The 14,857-nt window shown below is 46.1% G+C and overlaps 2 protein-coding genes across 2 annotated transcripts; one reads left to right on the forward strand and one right to left on the reverse strand.

The window, feature by feature from the left end:
• Positions 1–570: 570 nt before the first annotated feature.
• On the reverse strand, positions 571–5,017 carry KPNA2 (karyopherin subunit alpha 2; the record flags this gene model as incomplete). Its single annotated transcript, XM_079544501.1, has 10 exons — positions 571–663; positions 761–910; positions 1,016–1,198; positions 1,287–1,520; positions 2,126–2,389; positions 2,482–2,576; positions 3,276–3,544; positions 4,177–4,265; positions 4,709–4,846; positions 4,946–5,017. 10 exons carry the CDS (start codon positions 5,015–5,017, stop codon positions 571–573), a joined length of 1,587 nt encoding a protein of 528 aa, XP_079400627.1.
• Positions 5,018–8,472: 3,455 nt separating this feature from the next.
• On the forward strand, positions 8,473–13,667 carry LOC306953532 (UPF0450 protein C17orf58 homolog; the record flags this gene model as incomplete). The annotated part of the gene is given in 7 exon segments (XM_079544453.1): positions 8,473–8,488; positions 8,491–8,558; positions 8,560–8,632; positions 10,473–11,090; positions 11,213–11,293; positions 12,764–12,955; positions 13,480–13,667. Coding segments are annotated over 7 exon segments (1,236 nt in total).
• Positions 13,668–14,857: the final 1,190 nt, after the last annotated feature.

Consider the following 14,857-nt stretch of genomic DNA (forward strand, 5'->3'; position numbering starts at 1 on the left):
GTAACTTCTTTAAGCTCTAAGGACCTGTGCTAAGACTATCTGAATAATCTTACCATTGATTAACCAACTTTGGCATCAAGTTTCATGATTTACTATAGCATTCTTACCATCACGTATGTTCTGATTCATGGCATTTACCATACCAGTTCCTAGCTCCCATTCAAGAACGCAATTGACACAATTAATTTGATGTATTGTTAACACTTTATTGAACTTGAAACAAATCCTCCTCAAAAGCTTACTCAGTGTTTTGATTGTAATATGTTACACAGAGCAAGGGGTTACATTTAAAAAGAAGCTTATACTACCTACTTGCATTCTTGTGTGAGACAGAGACAGTAAAAGGCTAGAAGACAGAAGTGAGAAGATGTATTTACAAGAATGTCAGAATGAATTTATCAGTTAAAAAATTCACATATGTACAGTTTTGAACTGTTCAAGTATGTTTCAGTTGGACAAAGTGCTAGAGGTCACAAAAAAAAAAAAAAAGGGGGGGGGGGCTATTAAGACACAGAAGTGGCAGCATTCATATGCCAAGTGGCTTGCAGATGGTTGCAGCGTGTGCAGCATCTAGAAGTTGAAAGTATCGGGAGTACTGCCCTGAATTTGGAAAGTATAACTAGCAGCAGTAGATTCTGGTACAACATTCTGGTCCTCCTCCTCCTAGAAGGAAACAAAGTTGGAAAGATCAGTAACATTTCAATCAATTAATCCGTGCTAGACTACAAAAGCAGAGTGAAGTTACACAGCAGCCACTTACTTCTGCTGAGAAATATTTTTCAATCAGGCTGGCTGAGGCCTTGTACACCTGTTCATTTTCATGTGACTGAAGAGCTTCAATTTTGTCTAGAGCTCCACACTCCTCAATCATGAGGCAAAGTTTCTCAGTCTCATTTATCTTCTCAGCAGCCTGGAAAAGACAATCATGAAGTAACATCAAAGGTGTATGGTGCTAACTACTGAAAAACAGCTGGCAGCAACCCGGACAGCAACTGAACATACTGCATCCACATACCAGGAAGATATTAGAAACAGCATCCAAAATTACTAGCACAGTTTTGCTGTCTTTAGCAGTGAGGAGATTCAGTAGAGGCTCAACAACACCAGCCTGAACAAGATACACGATCTGGTCAATTGTTCCACCGCTTGTGTAGTTAGTCACAGCCCACACAGCTTCTTTTTGAGATTTGAAATCTCCCTATGAAGGTAAAAAAAAAAAAAGTATTAGAATACAGACAACAATAACAAGCTGAAGCCATAGCACAGTAGATGCAACTTTTGTTTACCTTCCTCAGAACACCAATGAGATACGGCACAAGGCCATGATCCACAACTTGCTGAATCTGGTCCTGGCGTCCAGCTGTGATGTTGGACATTGTCCATGCAGCTTCTTTTTGAATGTTGTTTTTATGATGAGATAGGAGGCTCGGAAAGACAGATAGGGCTCCTGAATCAATAACAATCTGTGTCTGCTCATCAGTACCAGTAACAATATTTCCTATGGCTCTCAGTGAAGGAGTCTGAAACAGATGTGAAAGCAGTAATTATGAAAAAATAGTGTCATCTAAGCCACGCTTGATGAAACAGCCATCATTTATGATTCTCTGCTCCAGCCTTCTAGTTAACAGCTTGATAATAAGACAAGCTTAAAGCTCATTATGAGCGTTATATAGACAGATGTTAAACACATTCGGACTACATACCTTCGAGACCCATCTGCAAACTACTCAGGACAGAAAGTTTAAGTATTGATATAGTAATTATAGTACTGATGCAGTGTAGTTACATTGCACAAAGAGCCCGATTCTAAACACTGTTTCTGGAGGGAGTATTTCCAACTATAGTGTAGAACTGAAGCCAAGCTTTAAAGAACATTGATCGTCATCCTGGCCTGTGTGCAAAAACCATTCATCGTGTGTCAAGGCCACTCTTCAACAGTAGCCTATGCCTCATCTGGGATAGTTCTCAGTCAAGATAGAAGCTCAAGGCTCATGTACACAAAACCTGGAGTAAGCATCAAATTTCGGTATGACAAGATTCTTCAGTTTAAATGAATGCTATTATAACCCCAGTTTTATCCACAACTCAAGTTAAGCAGTGGCAACTTCCAGGCCTGATAGCTTACCACTATTGGCAGTTCACCACATCCCAGCAGTTTGACAAGCTGTGGCACCAATCCAGTTTTCACAACAACTTCTATCCTGTCGTTGGAACCATCTGTCAGATAGGAGAGTGCCCAGCACGTGTCTGCTAACACCTCATGATCATCGTGATGCAAGAGTCGGACGAGGGTTGGAAGAATCTGCTCAATAGCTTCCAAGGGTGGTGCAGGATTCTTGTTACGACACAAGTTTGAGAGGGTCCAGGTAACATTGCGTAAATATCCAGACTGCAAGAGTTGAAATAAACCATTAACATCTGTTACTTTAACTCTTGGCTCACTCATCAGCAATTGTACTTTGAGTAACACTGTAAACTTACAGCCAGAGAGGAAAGATCAGGAACAGCTAGGAGAGTTAGCAGTGGTTCAATTGCACCAAATTTAATAACTAGATCCCTGTAGATAGAACCATCCCCTATAAAGATAATGAAAAAAAACCACCTGTTAAGGAACAGAAGTATGCATGTATACAATCACTGATGATGGAACATGATATTACACTTAAGGGCTAGATAAGAAATAAGTAAAATAGGAAAAAGGGCTGTTTTGATGGTTAAGTCTTATAAAAACACAAATGTAAGAAAACAACAATGCAGTTATAACACTATATCTTGGAGAATGGGATCCAACATTGGCAGGTCAAGTAATCCTGAAAGGTGCATGAAAAACTTCAGTATGCTGTTGATATGAGAGTACTAGTAACTGTTACTACTAGCAACTGTTACAAAGCAAAGAGCTTAGGCCATCACATGCACAGTTACATGAGCTTCTTGCTTCCTCCTTCAAGTCAGTAGACACAGCAGAGCTCACTGATAGAAGTCAAAAGCCTCCGAGGGTTTTGTGTCCTAGCATGGTTCTATAGCTTTTTGAAACTTGAATTTTAATATGTGACCCATTTAATACATCTTACAGGTTGCCAGGTTATACATGACATAAGCCTAGACTGAAGGTAAAGACTTGTCCACAGCACACTCTACATGGTAGCTCATGTATGTACTTGAACATCACCAAGGTAGTTTCCAAGCTCAGCATGCTATACACAACAAATCTAATAGTGTTCATTTATTTCAAGAAAAGGAATTAGGTTTGAAAGTTATGTAGCATATTGACATACCTGCAATATTTCCTAATGCCCACACAGCTTGTTCACTGATGTGAATGTGAGGAGAGGCCAGAAGTGAAATAAAGGCTGGGATAGCCCCACCATCCACTACCGCCTTGGTTTGCTCTGATGTGCCAGAAGCAATGTTGGTAAGCGCCCAGGCAGATTCAAACTGAATAGGACTACAGTCTGCTCTACTCAAGAAGGAGACAAATTTTGGAATCAAACCAGCCTGAATTATGTTGTCTATGGGGGGCTGCTTCTCTCTTGAAAGGAGTTTCCTAAGGAGGGATACAAACAGGAAGCGTTATTTGCATTTGCAGAGATCTGAACAACAGATTCCAGTAAGTCAGTATAAAATCATCCACAACAAAAAACAAGTGAGAGAGAAGGATTAAGGCGGGCAAAGTAAAAATACAAGAAGGGAAAATTCAGACAAGCTACAGACAGCTTAAATACTAGCTTCCTAAAGCTAGTGAGCATTGTTTAGGTATATCTTTACTTCATGAGAGGCTCTGTTACAACTCCAAAAGCAAAGCAGACCTGCAAGTTACAATACATCTAAGTCAACAGACATTGCTCAATAGACAAAAGGGTAGAGACTGTCAGAAGCAGCACTGGGGTAAAAGCTTCCTAGAGTTTAGCAACTTAGACTTTAGATCTGATAAGGTGAGAGGAAGTTTGGCATACGTGCACTCAGAACATTCAGAAGCCACATGGTCTCTATAATACTGTGACTAAAATAATTATTCCTAAATATTGTATATAAAGCCAATTTATGTGTCTGTTGAAGCACTGCCTGATGAGAAGAGCCATAGCTGTTGCCCTTCAGTGTTTAGGCTCTCAAGCCAAACCTTTGGCCACGCCTAGTTACTGACTTGCACACAGAGTTGGTTACTTCTCATTTCCTTACCTGGCAGCTTGAGTAGCCTGCAACTGAAGCTCCATATTATTGCTATTAACTCCTTTGACTATTTCTTCAACAGACCAGTGTGCAGAAACCTGTACAAAAAAAGTTCCGTGAGCACTCTGCTGGGAGAGGCACACATCTGCAGAAGTCTTTACACAGTGCTAGGAAGAGGCCACAGTTCAGTCACATCCTTCAATAAAAGTTATGCCCTTACGTGACGCTCCAGAAATTCAGTTAGTTTAATCTATAGTTATTTGAACTACTGAAAACTTGGTTTCATGTGACTGATACATAGAGACAGCAAGTTTGAACAACTGCCCAAGCTCTTTACAAGATACCTCAGCAGCAGCACAGAGAAGAGGATAAATATTGCACATGCTCACAAGCTACTTAGGGATCTAAGTTGTAGTCTATTGAAGTTATTATCACAGCCTTTAGTTGGTAATGTGCACGTAACTGTGCATCCCACAAGAGAAGAAATTCGTATTAGTGTGGCCACTGAAGTTGTTGCCACTTGTTCTGGGTATCTACTTACCTGATTGCTCCTATTTTCCTGAAGGGGAGAAGTGGCCTCGTCTGGAAAAGTGCTAACATTTCTTCTTTTAAGCATCTGGTCATCTTTTTTAGCTTTCCTCAATTCTACATTGACTTCAATACGCCGCCTTCTCATTTCCTAGAGAAAACGTGTTCATATTAAGTTCTTTACTTTTACAACTCTATTTATGAAGTACTGATAGCTAGCTATAATATTTACCCACGTTTGAATACTTACTGTAGTATCTTTTCCTTTGTTTTTGAATCTGTTCAAGCGAGCTGCTGTATTGGTATTCTCATTAGAGGACATCTTGCTTAGAGTTCAAAAGACAAACGAGGAGAAAAAAGCCTGAAAACCAGAGTAAATGGTAAACACTAGAAGCTTAGGTCACAGGAACACAAAAAGATAGACTCAAGATTTGAATCCAAGAGAATAGCAAATTCATTAACACCCTCTGACTTGATTAAAGATATTAGTAACGTAACAAGCTGCCTTTTAAAAAAGCTTAGCTGTTACAGCAGCCTCTAGTATTAACAGAACACATTTTAAACACCCTCTTAGCCACAAAGATCATTTTCATTCCCACAGACAGCATTTTAGAACACATAAGCTATTTCTTTTATGTCCTAAGGATCTATGGCACAGGCTGCCACCCACACCCACCCCAGCCCCTCTCGAGAAGAGCAGAGCCCTGGCACCAGGAAGGCCCTCTGAGCGAGCTCACCACGTCGGTGCAGCCAGCAGATACGAAGCAGGCTTCCACAAGGCCAGCTCCAAGGTGAACCACTACAGAAAAGCTACCTTTATCTCATACACAGCCCCACCAAAACGCGAAAACCCCTCCGGGACGTGCCAACCCCATCGGATTCATTTTTAGTAGCAGTATGAGACCGCAGAGACCCAGAAAGCTCCGGAGCAGAAGCCGAGAGTGCCCCACCGCCAACAGAGCACAGCCCCTTCAGACACAGCAGCACACGCTCCACACCTCCGCCGCACCACCCTGCTCCTCACAGCACCTCTGCGGCACCCCCTCCTTTCCGGCTCCGCACCTCGGCTGCAGACTCCGCACACGAGCCGCCCCCAGCCAAGGACCACGCTGCCACTAACCTCGGCGGCTCCAGGCGGGATTTAAATTTCCCGCTCCCTCCCTCTGCCATTGGCCAGTTCGAGCCATAGCAACGTTCTGATTGGCCGGTTTGAAATGCGGCTCATCTCGCGATGAAAGGGAGAAAATCTCCGCCGTGCTCCCGGAAGAGCGCAGCGAACGTCACGCACTCAAACCACCGCCCGCCCTCCCGGCACTACAACTCCCAGCATCCAATGCGCCGCACGCGGGGCCGGAACCCTGGGGACGGACGGCCGTGGCGTGCTGGGATTTGTAGTTTCGTGCCGCCTGGGCAATGAGTGGGGCGGCCACGGGTTTACAGTACCCGGAGTGGACTGAGAGCATGGAGGTTCTTCTCGCTCATGCTGCCCGTCCTGAGCGATTTGCGTCAGTAACACATCATTTCCTCACGTACAGCCTCATTTCTGCATCACTAACCATCAGTCATCGAGGGCTTCTACCGAGATTCCCCGTGTGATCCCAATCCCATAAATGCGGTGTAGGAATGTCCCGTAGGAATTGAAGGCAATCCAGCAGCAACCAGTACGAACCAAAATAAAATCATACAACCATTACTGTGGATCCCAACCAAGGAACCACAGCTGCCAGAACCCCAGCACTTCAATGCCTATGAAGGACAAATCGGGGTAAAAAGACCACATCGACTCCTACCAATTAAACCCCTGCATTAAACAGACCGTACCGACCTGGAGAGGCACGCAGCAGTTAGCAAAGATAAATGGAGCGAAGAAGGAATTACCAGCCATGTTTTACACGGCTGGTTTTGTGCCTTACTATGCTGCTCTCTATAATAACATCCCTCAGCGTTCAAGCAAGGGTAAGGAAGTCAAGAGAAAGCACGTCAGTCAACCGAAATGGCAAATAAGGAAAATTTAAAAAAAAAAAAAAAAGTTTCGAAGTAGAAATTGAGCTAAAACACCCGGCGGGCCAAAGGAGGCACAGCGGCGTGCAGAGGTGGTCATCAATGGCTGCAGGGCGCCGTGTGGAGCAGCGTGCCCAGGGTGGGAGCACAGGGATGGGCGCGGCAGGGCAGGGAGGGCTGCAAGGAGCCGAGCCGTGCGCGGCCATTGAAGGCCTCCTCCACGTGCGGGGCGGCGGCCTAAAGGGCGGCTAGAGGGCGGGCAGCTGAGGGAAACCAAAGGGTTACTGCAGAACAGGGCGCACGGCGCGGATGGGATGGGCGGCCCCGCACAGACTTGAACTGCGCCTGAGGTAATGGGGGACAGCGGAGGGAGAACAAGAGATAAAAGCGCCGCAGCTGCTCACGGGAGAGCGCTGCGAGAGGAGCAGATGGGGCGGGGATGCTGCCGGCGCCGCACCACAGCCGAGGGGCGGGAAGTGGCGCTTCGGAAGGCCGTGAGGGGGAGAGTTTTTAAAGGAGAGGACCTCGGGGAAGGCGGCCGGCGGCGGATCTCCTCAGGCAGCCACCCGCGGGAGGGAACGGCGCTCACGTCGTCGCGCCGCGCTGAGGGAAGCAACGACCACCGCGCGTGACAGACTGAGGCGCGCGGGACAGGGGAGGGGCCGAGGCGCGAGCCCACCTCTGAGGGCCGCACAGGACCGCGCGAAGCTCAAGGGGCGGAGCCTCGGGGAGGCACTGACGAGGGCGGGGCCTCCCGCTCATGAGCAGAGAGAACAGTAAAGCGCTGCAGGGGCGGAGCCGGCACCTCCGGGCGGGGCTCTTACGGCACGGCGCTCGCAGCTTTTGCTGGGTGACCCAGTGGCCTAATGGATAAGGCATCAGCCTCCGGAGCTGGGGATTGTGGGTTCGAGTCCCATCTGGGTCGTGCCGCCGACGTTTTGTGGCAGCTCGGTACACTCAGTGCGGGCGTCTCCCGCCGAGTAGCTCGTAGCGCTGTGCGTGCACTCCTCACTTTTGGCCGCAACCGCAGCGGCTCCGAGCCCCTCCGCCGCTCTCCTCCCGGCTCCGTCGGCGGGGTGCCGAGCGTGGTGCCGGTACCGCCGCCCCGTCCTTCCCCTCGGAGCAGCAGCGAGGTGCGCGGAGCGGAGCGGTCGTCGGTTCGCCGTGCGGCTGAGCGAGCGATGAGAGGCTCCGCAGAGCTGCCGGTACTTCGGGCAGCCCGGTCCGACTGCCGAGCCGAGGCGGCGCGCCGCGCGGACAGCCGGGCCGTGGCTGCGCTGCCCTGGGCGGCTCTCAGCGCCGGGAGGTGCGACGCGGCCGTTCCGGCGGTCACAACGGGGCTTCGGTCCGGTAACGAGATCGCCTGTTTCGGCGGGATAAACCCGCTTAAACGCAGCGACCCACACGGGGGTCGGTTTGGGGTGTACAATTTTGCACGTCAGCTCATAGAAATCGAGAAATAAAGCGGTGTCTGCGGTCAGCAGGGCTTCCCCTCGCGCCGGGCGATAACCGCTGCACGGGAGCGGTCCCTCGGCAGGCGATGCTCCGGCCGCGCGGTTGGAGCCCTCGGGTTCCTGCCGTATCGCTCAGCAGAGCCTGGCGCCCTCCGGCTCTCCTCGAGCAATTCCACGGGCAGAGCGAGGCGCTCTCCCGGTCTCGCCGCGAGCCTCCCGTCCATCCGTTACGCACTGCGGGGCTGTGGGTGCGGGCTTGGTGCTGCTCCAGGGGGCTGTCCGGCGGCGGTTCCCGTTTCCCCTAAGGCTGCCTCTCATTAGCATGAATCGGGGGAAGGGCATAAAAGACTCCGCTTCGTTTTGAGGCTGGAAAAAAAAAAAAGAAAAAAAAAAAGAAAAACAAAACTTTTACTTCAAAATGACAACCGAAGCGCTCTGGCTCCTCTGCTTTGTCATTAGATCGTCTTGCAGCTCGGTGGCCGGTAAGTTCCACACAGCGGGGCTGGGCACACATCTGTCTGCGGTGTTAGGGGAGGTTAAAGGCATTTCCACAAATTCTCACCATAGCAGCCCACTCTCCAGCAAGTTGTAGCACGAATAACGTAAAGGCTCAGGAAAGAAACGGGCTGGGAATGTAAACTGTAGTAGCTGCTTTGTTGGGGTCAGAAAGAACGAGGAGCACCTGCCTGAAGCAGGCAGGCAGCTGGTGCTGTGCATCCATCCTGCCTGCACTGGTCTGCAGGTGAAGTTTGCCTTCCTTCTGCATGTGGGATTTCTCCATTTGCATGTGGTCGTGCCCTTTTACTCTCTTTCTCTGCGCTGATAAATTCTGGGTCTAGAATTTATCCCCTGGAGCAAGCTGTCATGAACAAATGTGTATCTTATTTCTGCAACTAAAGGTGATCTATTCCATAAGGAAGGAGAAGTCCAGGAACTGATGATGGGGCAGTTGTATTTCTTAGGTTGCAAGAGGTGCACGGGAACACGCTGGTGTAGCAGAACGAGGCTCAGCATCCTGAACAGATGGAGTAGGGACAAATGAACCATTTCTCGTTACAGCCCGTGACTGAGAGGGCTCAATAAACTGACAGAAAAGTGCATTTATAAAAGCCAAATCTAAAACACCTGCTCAGAGCACACAGCTTCATATGGGAACAGCTCCATAACACCCTTGCCTATTAATTTCCTCAGCTTGGACTTCTTCCACCCTTTTCTTCATGGGCATTCTTTTGACTTTACATGTGGCCAGCCCAAATATCAGGGAATCTTTCCCATGACAGCAGCTGGTGAGAGCAGAGGGGGAGAAATGGCAAGGTCAGCAGCTGAGAGTCAGTTATGGAAGATAAACCAGGATGTTGTTCATCTGTGTAAGTCAAATATCTCTTTTCACACAAGGAGTCAGGATCAGCCTCCTACACAGTGCTAACCACAGAGCAAACACCCAGACAGCGGCTGTGTGTGGGTGAACTGCTCTAAAACCCTGCACTGGCCAACTAAAGGGAGGGCTGAAGCACAGGGAGGGAGAACTGCAAGAGGCAATTTCTCTCTTCTCAGCATAAAAGAAAAGTCTTTTGCTTTGTGAGCTCTGAGCAATCAAGGTGAAATATAAACTAAGCTCTAGGTAACTGTGCAGCTTGCACAAACAGTGCCATTAAGCCTGTCTCTTTGTCACTGCAGTCCCAGACGCTTCCTGTCTTTTTCAGCTCTTGTCCTCTCAGCTTAAGGCTTGAAATAATTGTTACTCAGCAGCAATAGCCTAGCTACCAGACTAGGTCTTCTTGGACTCCCATACAACTCTGTAGTGCAAAAGTCAGAGATCCAAAACTGAGGATAAAGATCTTTTCAGTAGCGTTCAAAGCCAAAAGCCGCTGAAAAGTCCAGATGACATTGTCAATAAGGCATCCCATGGATGGGAAAACCAAATAGTTCTGTTGTCATGGTCTTTTAAATAAGCATCCTAAATGGCAATGTGAATTTTGTTTCCTCAGATGCTCCCTGGAGATTCAGGCTTTTGAGAAAAGGGTTTGTTTATAAGTGATGTTTTTAATTTACAACAATAATAAAGTAAAAATGCAAATCTCCTGTGTTTTGCTCACAGCTGCATTCTCTGTATCAGGCCTTCTGTGGCTGAATACAGACAAATGAAGGGCTCTATTTTATCAGTTGAACTGTGAGTTATGCCATCATGCACTCGAAGGCCTCGTTTATGGAGCAGACATCCAATCTGCCAGGTACTTCCCATTCACATGGACACGGAATAATAAACAATTCTGACTTGCTCTCTCTCTCTTCTTTTTTTCTTTTCTTTCTTTTTTAATGCAGGATCCCTGCCCTGTGCTGAGAAAGCCAGCCAGTCTCTCAGCAAATATGGGTATAACTCAGCAGATGCTACACCCGGCCAAGCCAAACTGCCAGCCTGGGCCACCACTAGAGAGGATCCCACCGAATACCAATTTCTGTCTCCCACCAACCTGCAGCACCCAAAACCTCCTGAAATCACCTCCCTCTCTTCAGACAAAAAGAAACGAACCAAGCCTTCTACTGAAAACAGCACGGGGCTGAGGAAACACCTCCTGCAGCATGGAGGGACCCTGCCTCTGGAACCTGCAAGCGAGGAGCCTTCTCCCACCTCCTTTGACTTGAATCAGGCAAACAGAAAGCAGGCAGACAGGCGGCTGGCGGAGGCTGCTAACAGCGTGTCAGCTCATTTCCAGCACACAGCAACTTCCTACCATAAGATCACATCCTTACTGGGGGCTCATCTTCTAGAGTCTGGAACAGTAGAGTCAGCTGATCCTAACATGCTGGATCATTTCAACCGACCAGGCAAGGTAAACCCCTACAAAAGCACTGAATTGCTGCAGATGATCAGCAAACCCTCCTGGGTCACCAACCGCCAGCCACCCAGCTTGCCACACCATTTCAGCTTGCTGAAGAAAGGTAAGGGAGAAGACTGCTCCAGTAAGGAAGGCTGTGAGCTTTCCACAGGTTGGGTGCCACAATTTGAATAAAATATCCCAGAAGGGCACATTGCTGTCCCTCAGTCTCTGTGCCTGTTCTAGGTGCCGATACGGAGAAGGCATGTCTGACCGAGTGCAGGAAAGAGAGAGATGAAGTGGAGGCCTACTGCACAAGTGAATTTGGTAAGCTGTCTTCCATGAGCCACACAAAGCCAAAGCCATCTTTGTTGATGTATTCCTTGACACTTCTGCTTTTAGGGTACTACTTCACCACATATATTAGGTAACCGTTAAGTGCATTAAAGGGAGCCATCACAGCTGTTTGTAAGAGTACTGTGACAATAGTACCAAGTCTTACATTACTCTTTCTCTGCCTTGGACCAGTGCTCTTTTTCCCCGTTTTCTCCACTTTCCACTCCAAATCAGAAGGCAAAGCTCTTGTTGCTGATCTACAGAATTGAAGACCAACAGTTTTCAATACTCTGATGTTAAACAGTGTAGCTGTATAGCAGCCTATACTACCTAGAACAAGTTTGTGATCCGGGGCGTAAAGATGCCAACAAAAATAAATAGTAACCTGCACAGCATGCGTTCTGTATAGACGATTCCTCATGACATTCCTTAGGATTCATGTCTTCAGTTCCTGCATCCAAGCTGCTATAGCTAAAGATGTTAGAAAATAACTTGGTAATGTTGTACTGAAGAGCTTTTCTGACTGAAATCTTTCCTTACACTTATGACATCAAATAGCAACTTTTTCCCACAGTATTTTAAGAGATGAGCAGAACACATGCCTACCGGTAGCAGATGTTTCCATTTGCAGAATATAAACACGTTATAAGACATCTGTTTTCTCTAAATGGAGAAGTCAGGAAGTGCTTTCTACAAACGTTATGTATTTTTATTATTATTTGTTTTACAACTCTCGCATTCCTGTCAAACATAGGCCTTACAGTGACACAACCTTTGGACCTCTCAGCCTTTCACAAACAGCAGTCTCCTCCAAGTCTTACACTGAAGAAGCCGGGTACAAAAGAAGACATCAGCCAAGTTCCATTGCTGTGATCACAGAGAGAATTTTCAGTTCTCTATGTTTACAGCCACAGACCGATTCAAAGTTCTCAGTGATGCGGGTAGAATGCCAGTTACAGAAGTTCTTAATACCTAACACAGTTGTTGTTTTCCAGTTCCACTACTTATTAAAACCAGAAATTGAGTAGATAGCATGCAGAAATTGTCTGATAGCATGACGTTGCCTTCTTGGTGCCCTTGCTGCTTGATGTGATGAGGGCCTTTCCTTTCAAATCCAAAGTGGTTTATTAGTAGGTTAGCTTTGGACCACACTGTGGTGTTTAAAACTTTTAAGTTTTACTTTGTCAAGTAAACATTTTGAATATGAGGTGAGGAACAATTCTAAAACCATCGCTTTAATTTGAACCTTTTATAAACTTCACCTAGATCTCGGAGCTGTAAAGAACAGAAATGTTAGTAAGTCATCCAGTGTCATAATTAGAAGCAACTGCTACCTTCAGTCCTGCCAATTACTGCACCAATAATTTCTGTGCTGGTATTTACAGCACTTTAAATGAATTTACCTTGAGTTGCCACTACGATACGTAATCTCACGCTTCTTTTTTCTTGCCCTTAAAACAGCAGTGAATGGAATTGTTTATAACATGGAAAGACTGGGGAGTGGAGTCCACTTGGTTACACTTTTGGTAAACAGTGATGGCCTGTACAAGATGAGTCGCCTCTTTATTACTCCTGATGGCTTCTTCTTCCGAGTTCACATTCTAGTTGTGGATTCTTTCAACTGCAGCAAGCCATGTCCAGACTTCAAACTTGGTAAACAATTCCAGCTAAATCCACTCTACTGTTCCTCCTGCATGCAGTGCAATTTTAGTTTGCCTCCGTTCAAAAGGCTCATCCTGGGTTGTGTTATTTTCAAAACAAAAAAAGTGCTTAAACTGGAGGGTTGTTTCTACCCTACTTCTGCAACTTGGTAAGAGACCCACCTGCATGAAGGAATCAGGTAGCAGTACAGCTCTTCAGCTTCATCCAGTTCCAAGATGATTGCAAAGGTTTCTAGGATTGCTTAAACAAAATTAAGCAGGAGCATAAGCTCTTTGTAAATAGTCTAGTTTCCCTTCTAAATGCAGATTTATCAAATACCAGCATTTCCCCACTAAACCTTCTAGTTGCAGTACAACAGAATAATTAATTCATGTGCAAGTAGAACCCCCAAGTCCCAGGATGTATTTTGCTAGGGTCTAACTTTTTATCTATTCATGTATCTATTGTCCTTACTGTGAGTGCAGTGAATGAATCAATGTTTTCTTCATAACACAGAAATCTCATTTCCCTTGCAGGCAGCAGATACATTGTGATGGGTCAGATCTACCACAAGAGAAGACAGATCCCTGCAAACCTAGTGCAGTTCCTGCGTGGGCACCTGAGGCCAGGGGATGGCTTGCTTGCAAGCAGCAGCAGCTACGTGAAGAGATTCAACAGGAAAAGGAGCCGCAAAGTGCAAGGGGCTCGCACTAAATGTAGATAAGGCTTCGTAAGCTCCTCCTGTAACGCAGGCAGCAGTAGAATTCACCTACACCTAAACATAATGATTTAGCAACAGTGGGAGGTAGTTCTACTGATGTCTGAAACTGATTGTGATAGCACTTGCATTTGTGCTGTAGCAAACACTAGCTGAATGTTCTGACTAGCCCCCTATAACATAGCACAAAAGTCCATCTACAGTAACTGGTCGTAACCTTGCTCTAGCTGTTTTCAGAGCCACAGGCTATTGCCTCCTCTGCTGTAACGTACCACTAATAATCTGTAGTGATTGCTCAGTGAAATTCTGAAGACATGGTTCTTAGGTACACAAGTAACCGTACTTCCAAGCCCCTCACCTCAAACAAACCTTAGAGGATGTCAAATCTATAGAGAATGTCAGTTGCGTTTTCACTCAGCTCTAAGTATTATATACATGTGATGCAAAAGAAACCAACAAAACCAAGTATCTTTCATATTATGTTGGTCTCCTCAAATACACTTCTTTAGATGGAATTGAGTTTTCATATAAAGCTTATAAAGTAGTGTATTCATATACTTGAATAATTAACAACTAACTGAAAGCAAATCAAGTAACTACACAACGCAAATGCCCAATTAGGCTTACAAATTATGGCAGAAGTTCCTGCCAAGGAATGCAAACTGAGCGTGCAATTGCAAGCACATTTTGTATGCCTGGCTACCTTGTCAGTTCCTTAAAAGCTCAGCTTTAGAACTCTGTACTGAATGTTATCTTCCCATGAGAATTATCAGAGTTGCACTTGCACATCAGGAATTATTCTGAATCAAAGACACAACCCTTTAGTACCATTAAGCAGTGGAGATTTAAGAATTATATAAACGTTCTGCAAAGGGCATCTCTTAATGTTTACTGCTCCAGCAGTCAGTATTCACAAACTCCAAGTCTGTACAATAAATGAATAAAGTGTTCACAGGGTTCTCAGTTCACTGTTTTTCTGGGTTTCAAAAGATCAAAAAAGATTATGCAGAGAGTATTAAATGGGAGCATCTCCTTGCTGGAAGGATCACCTGGTGATTTCAAGGCACAGTTCAAATCTGCCTGCTTCAAACAACGGAGTAGAAAAATAACTGCTAACTACTATTGTTAGTAAGACAAAATATTCTTGCCAAAGCAGTAGCTCTGACAGTATTTGCAAGTATCCCTACAAATAAGCC

The sequence above is a fragment of the Tetrao urogallus genome (assembly GCF_951394365.1).
Source record: "Tetrao urogallus genome assembly, chromosome: 18".
NCBI lineage: Eukaryota > Metazoa > Chordata > Aves > Galliformes > Phasianidae > Tetrao > Tetrao urogallus.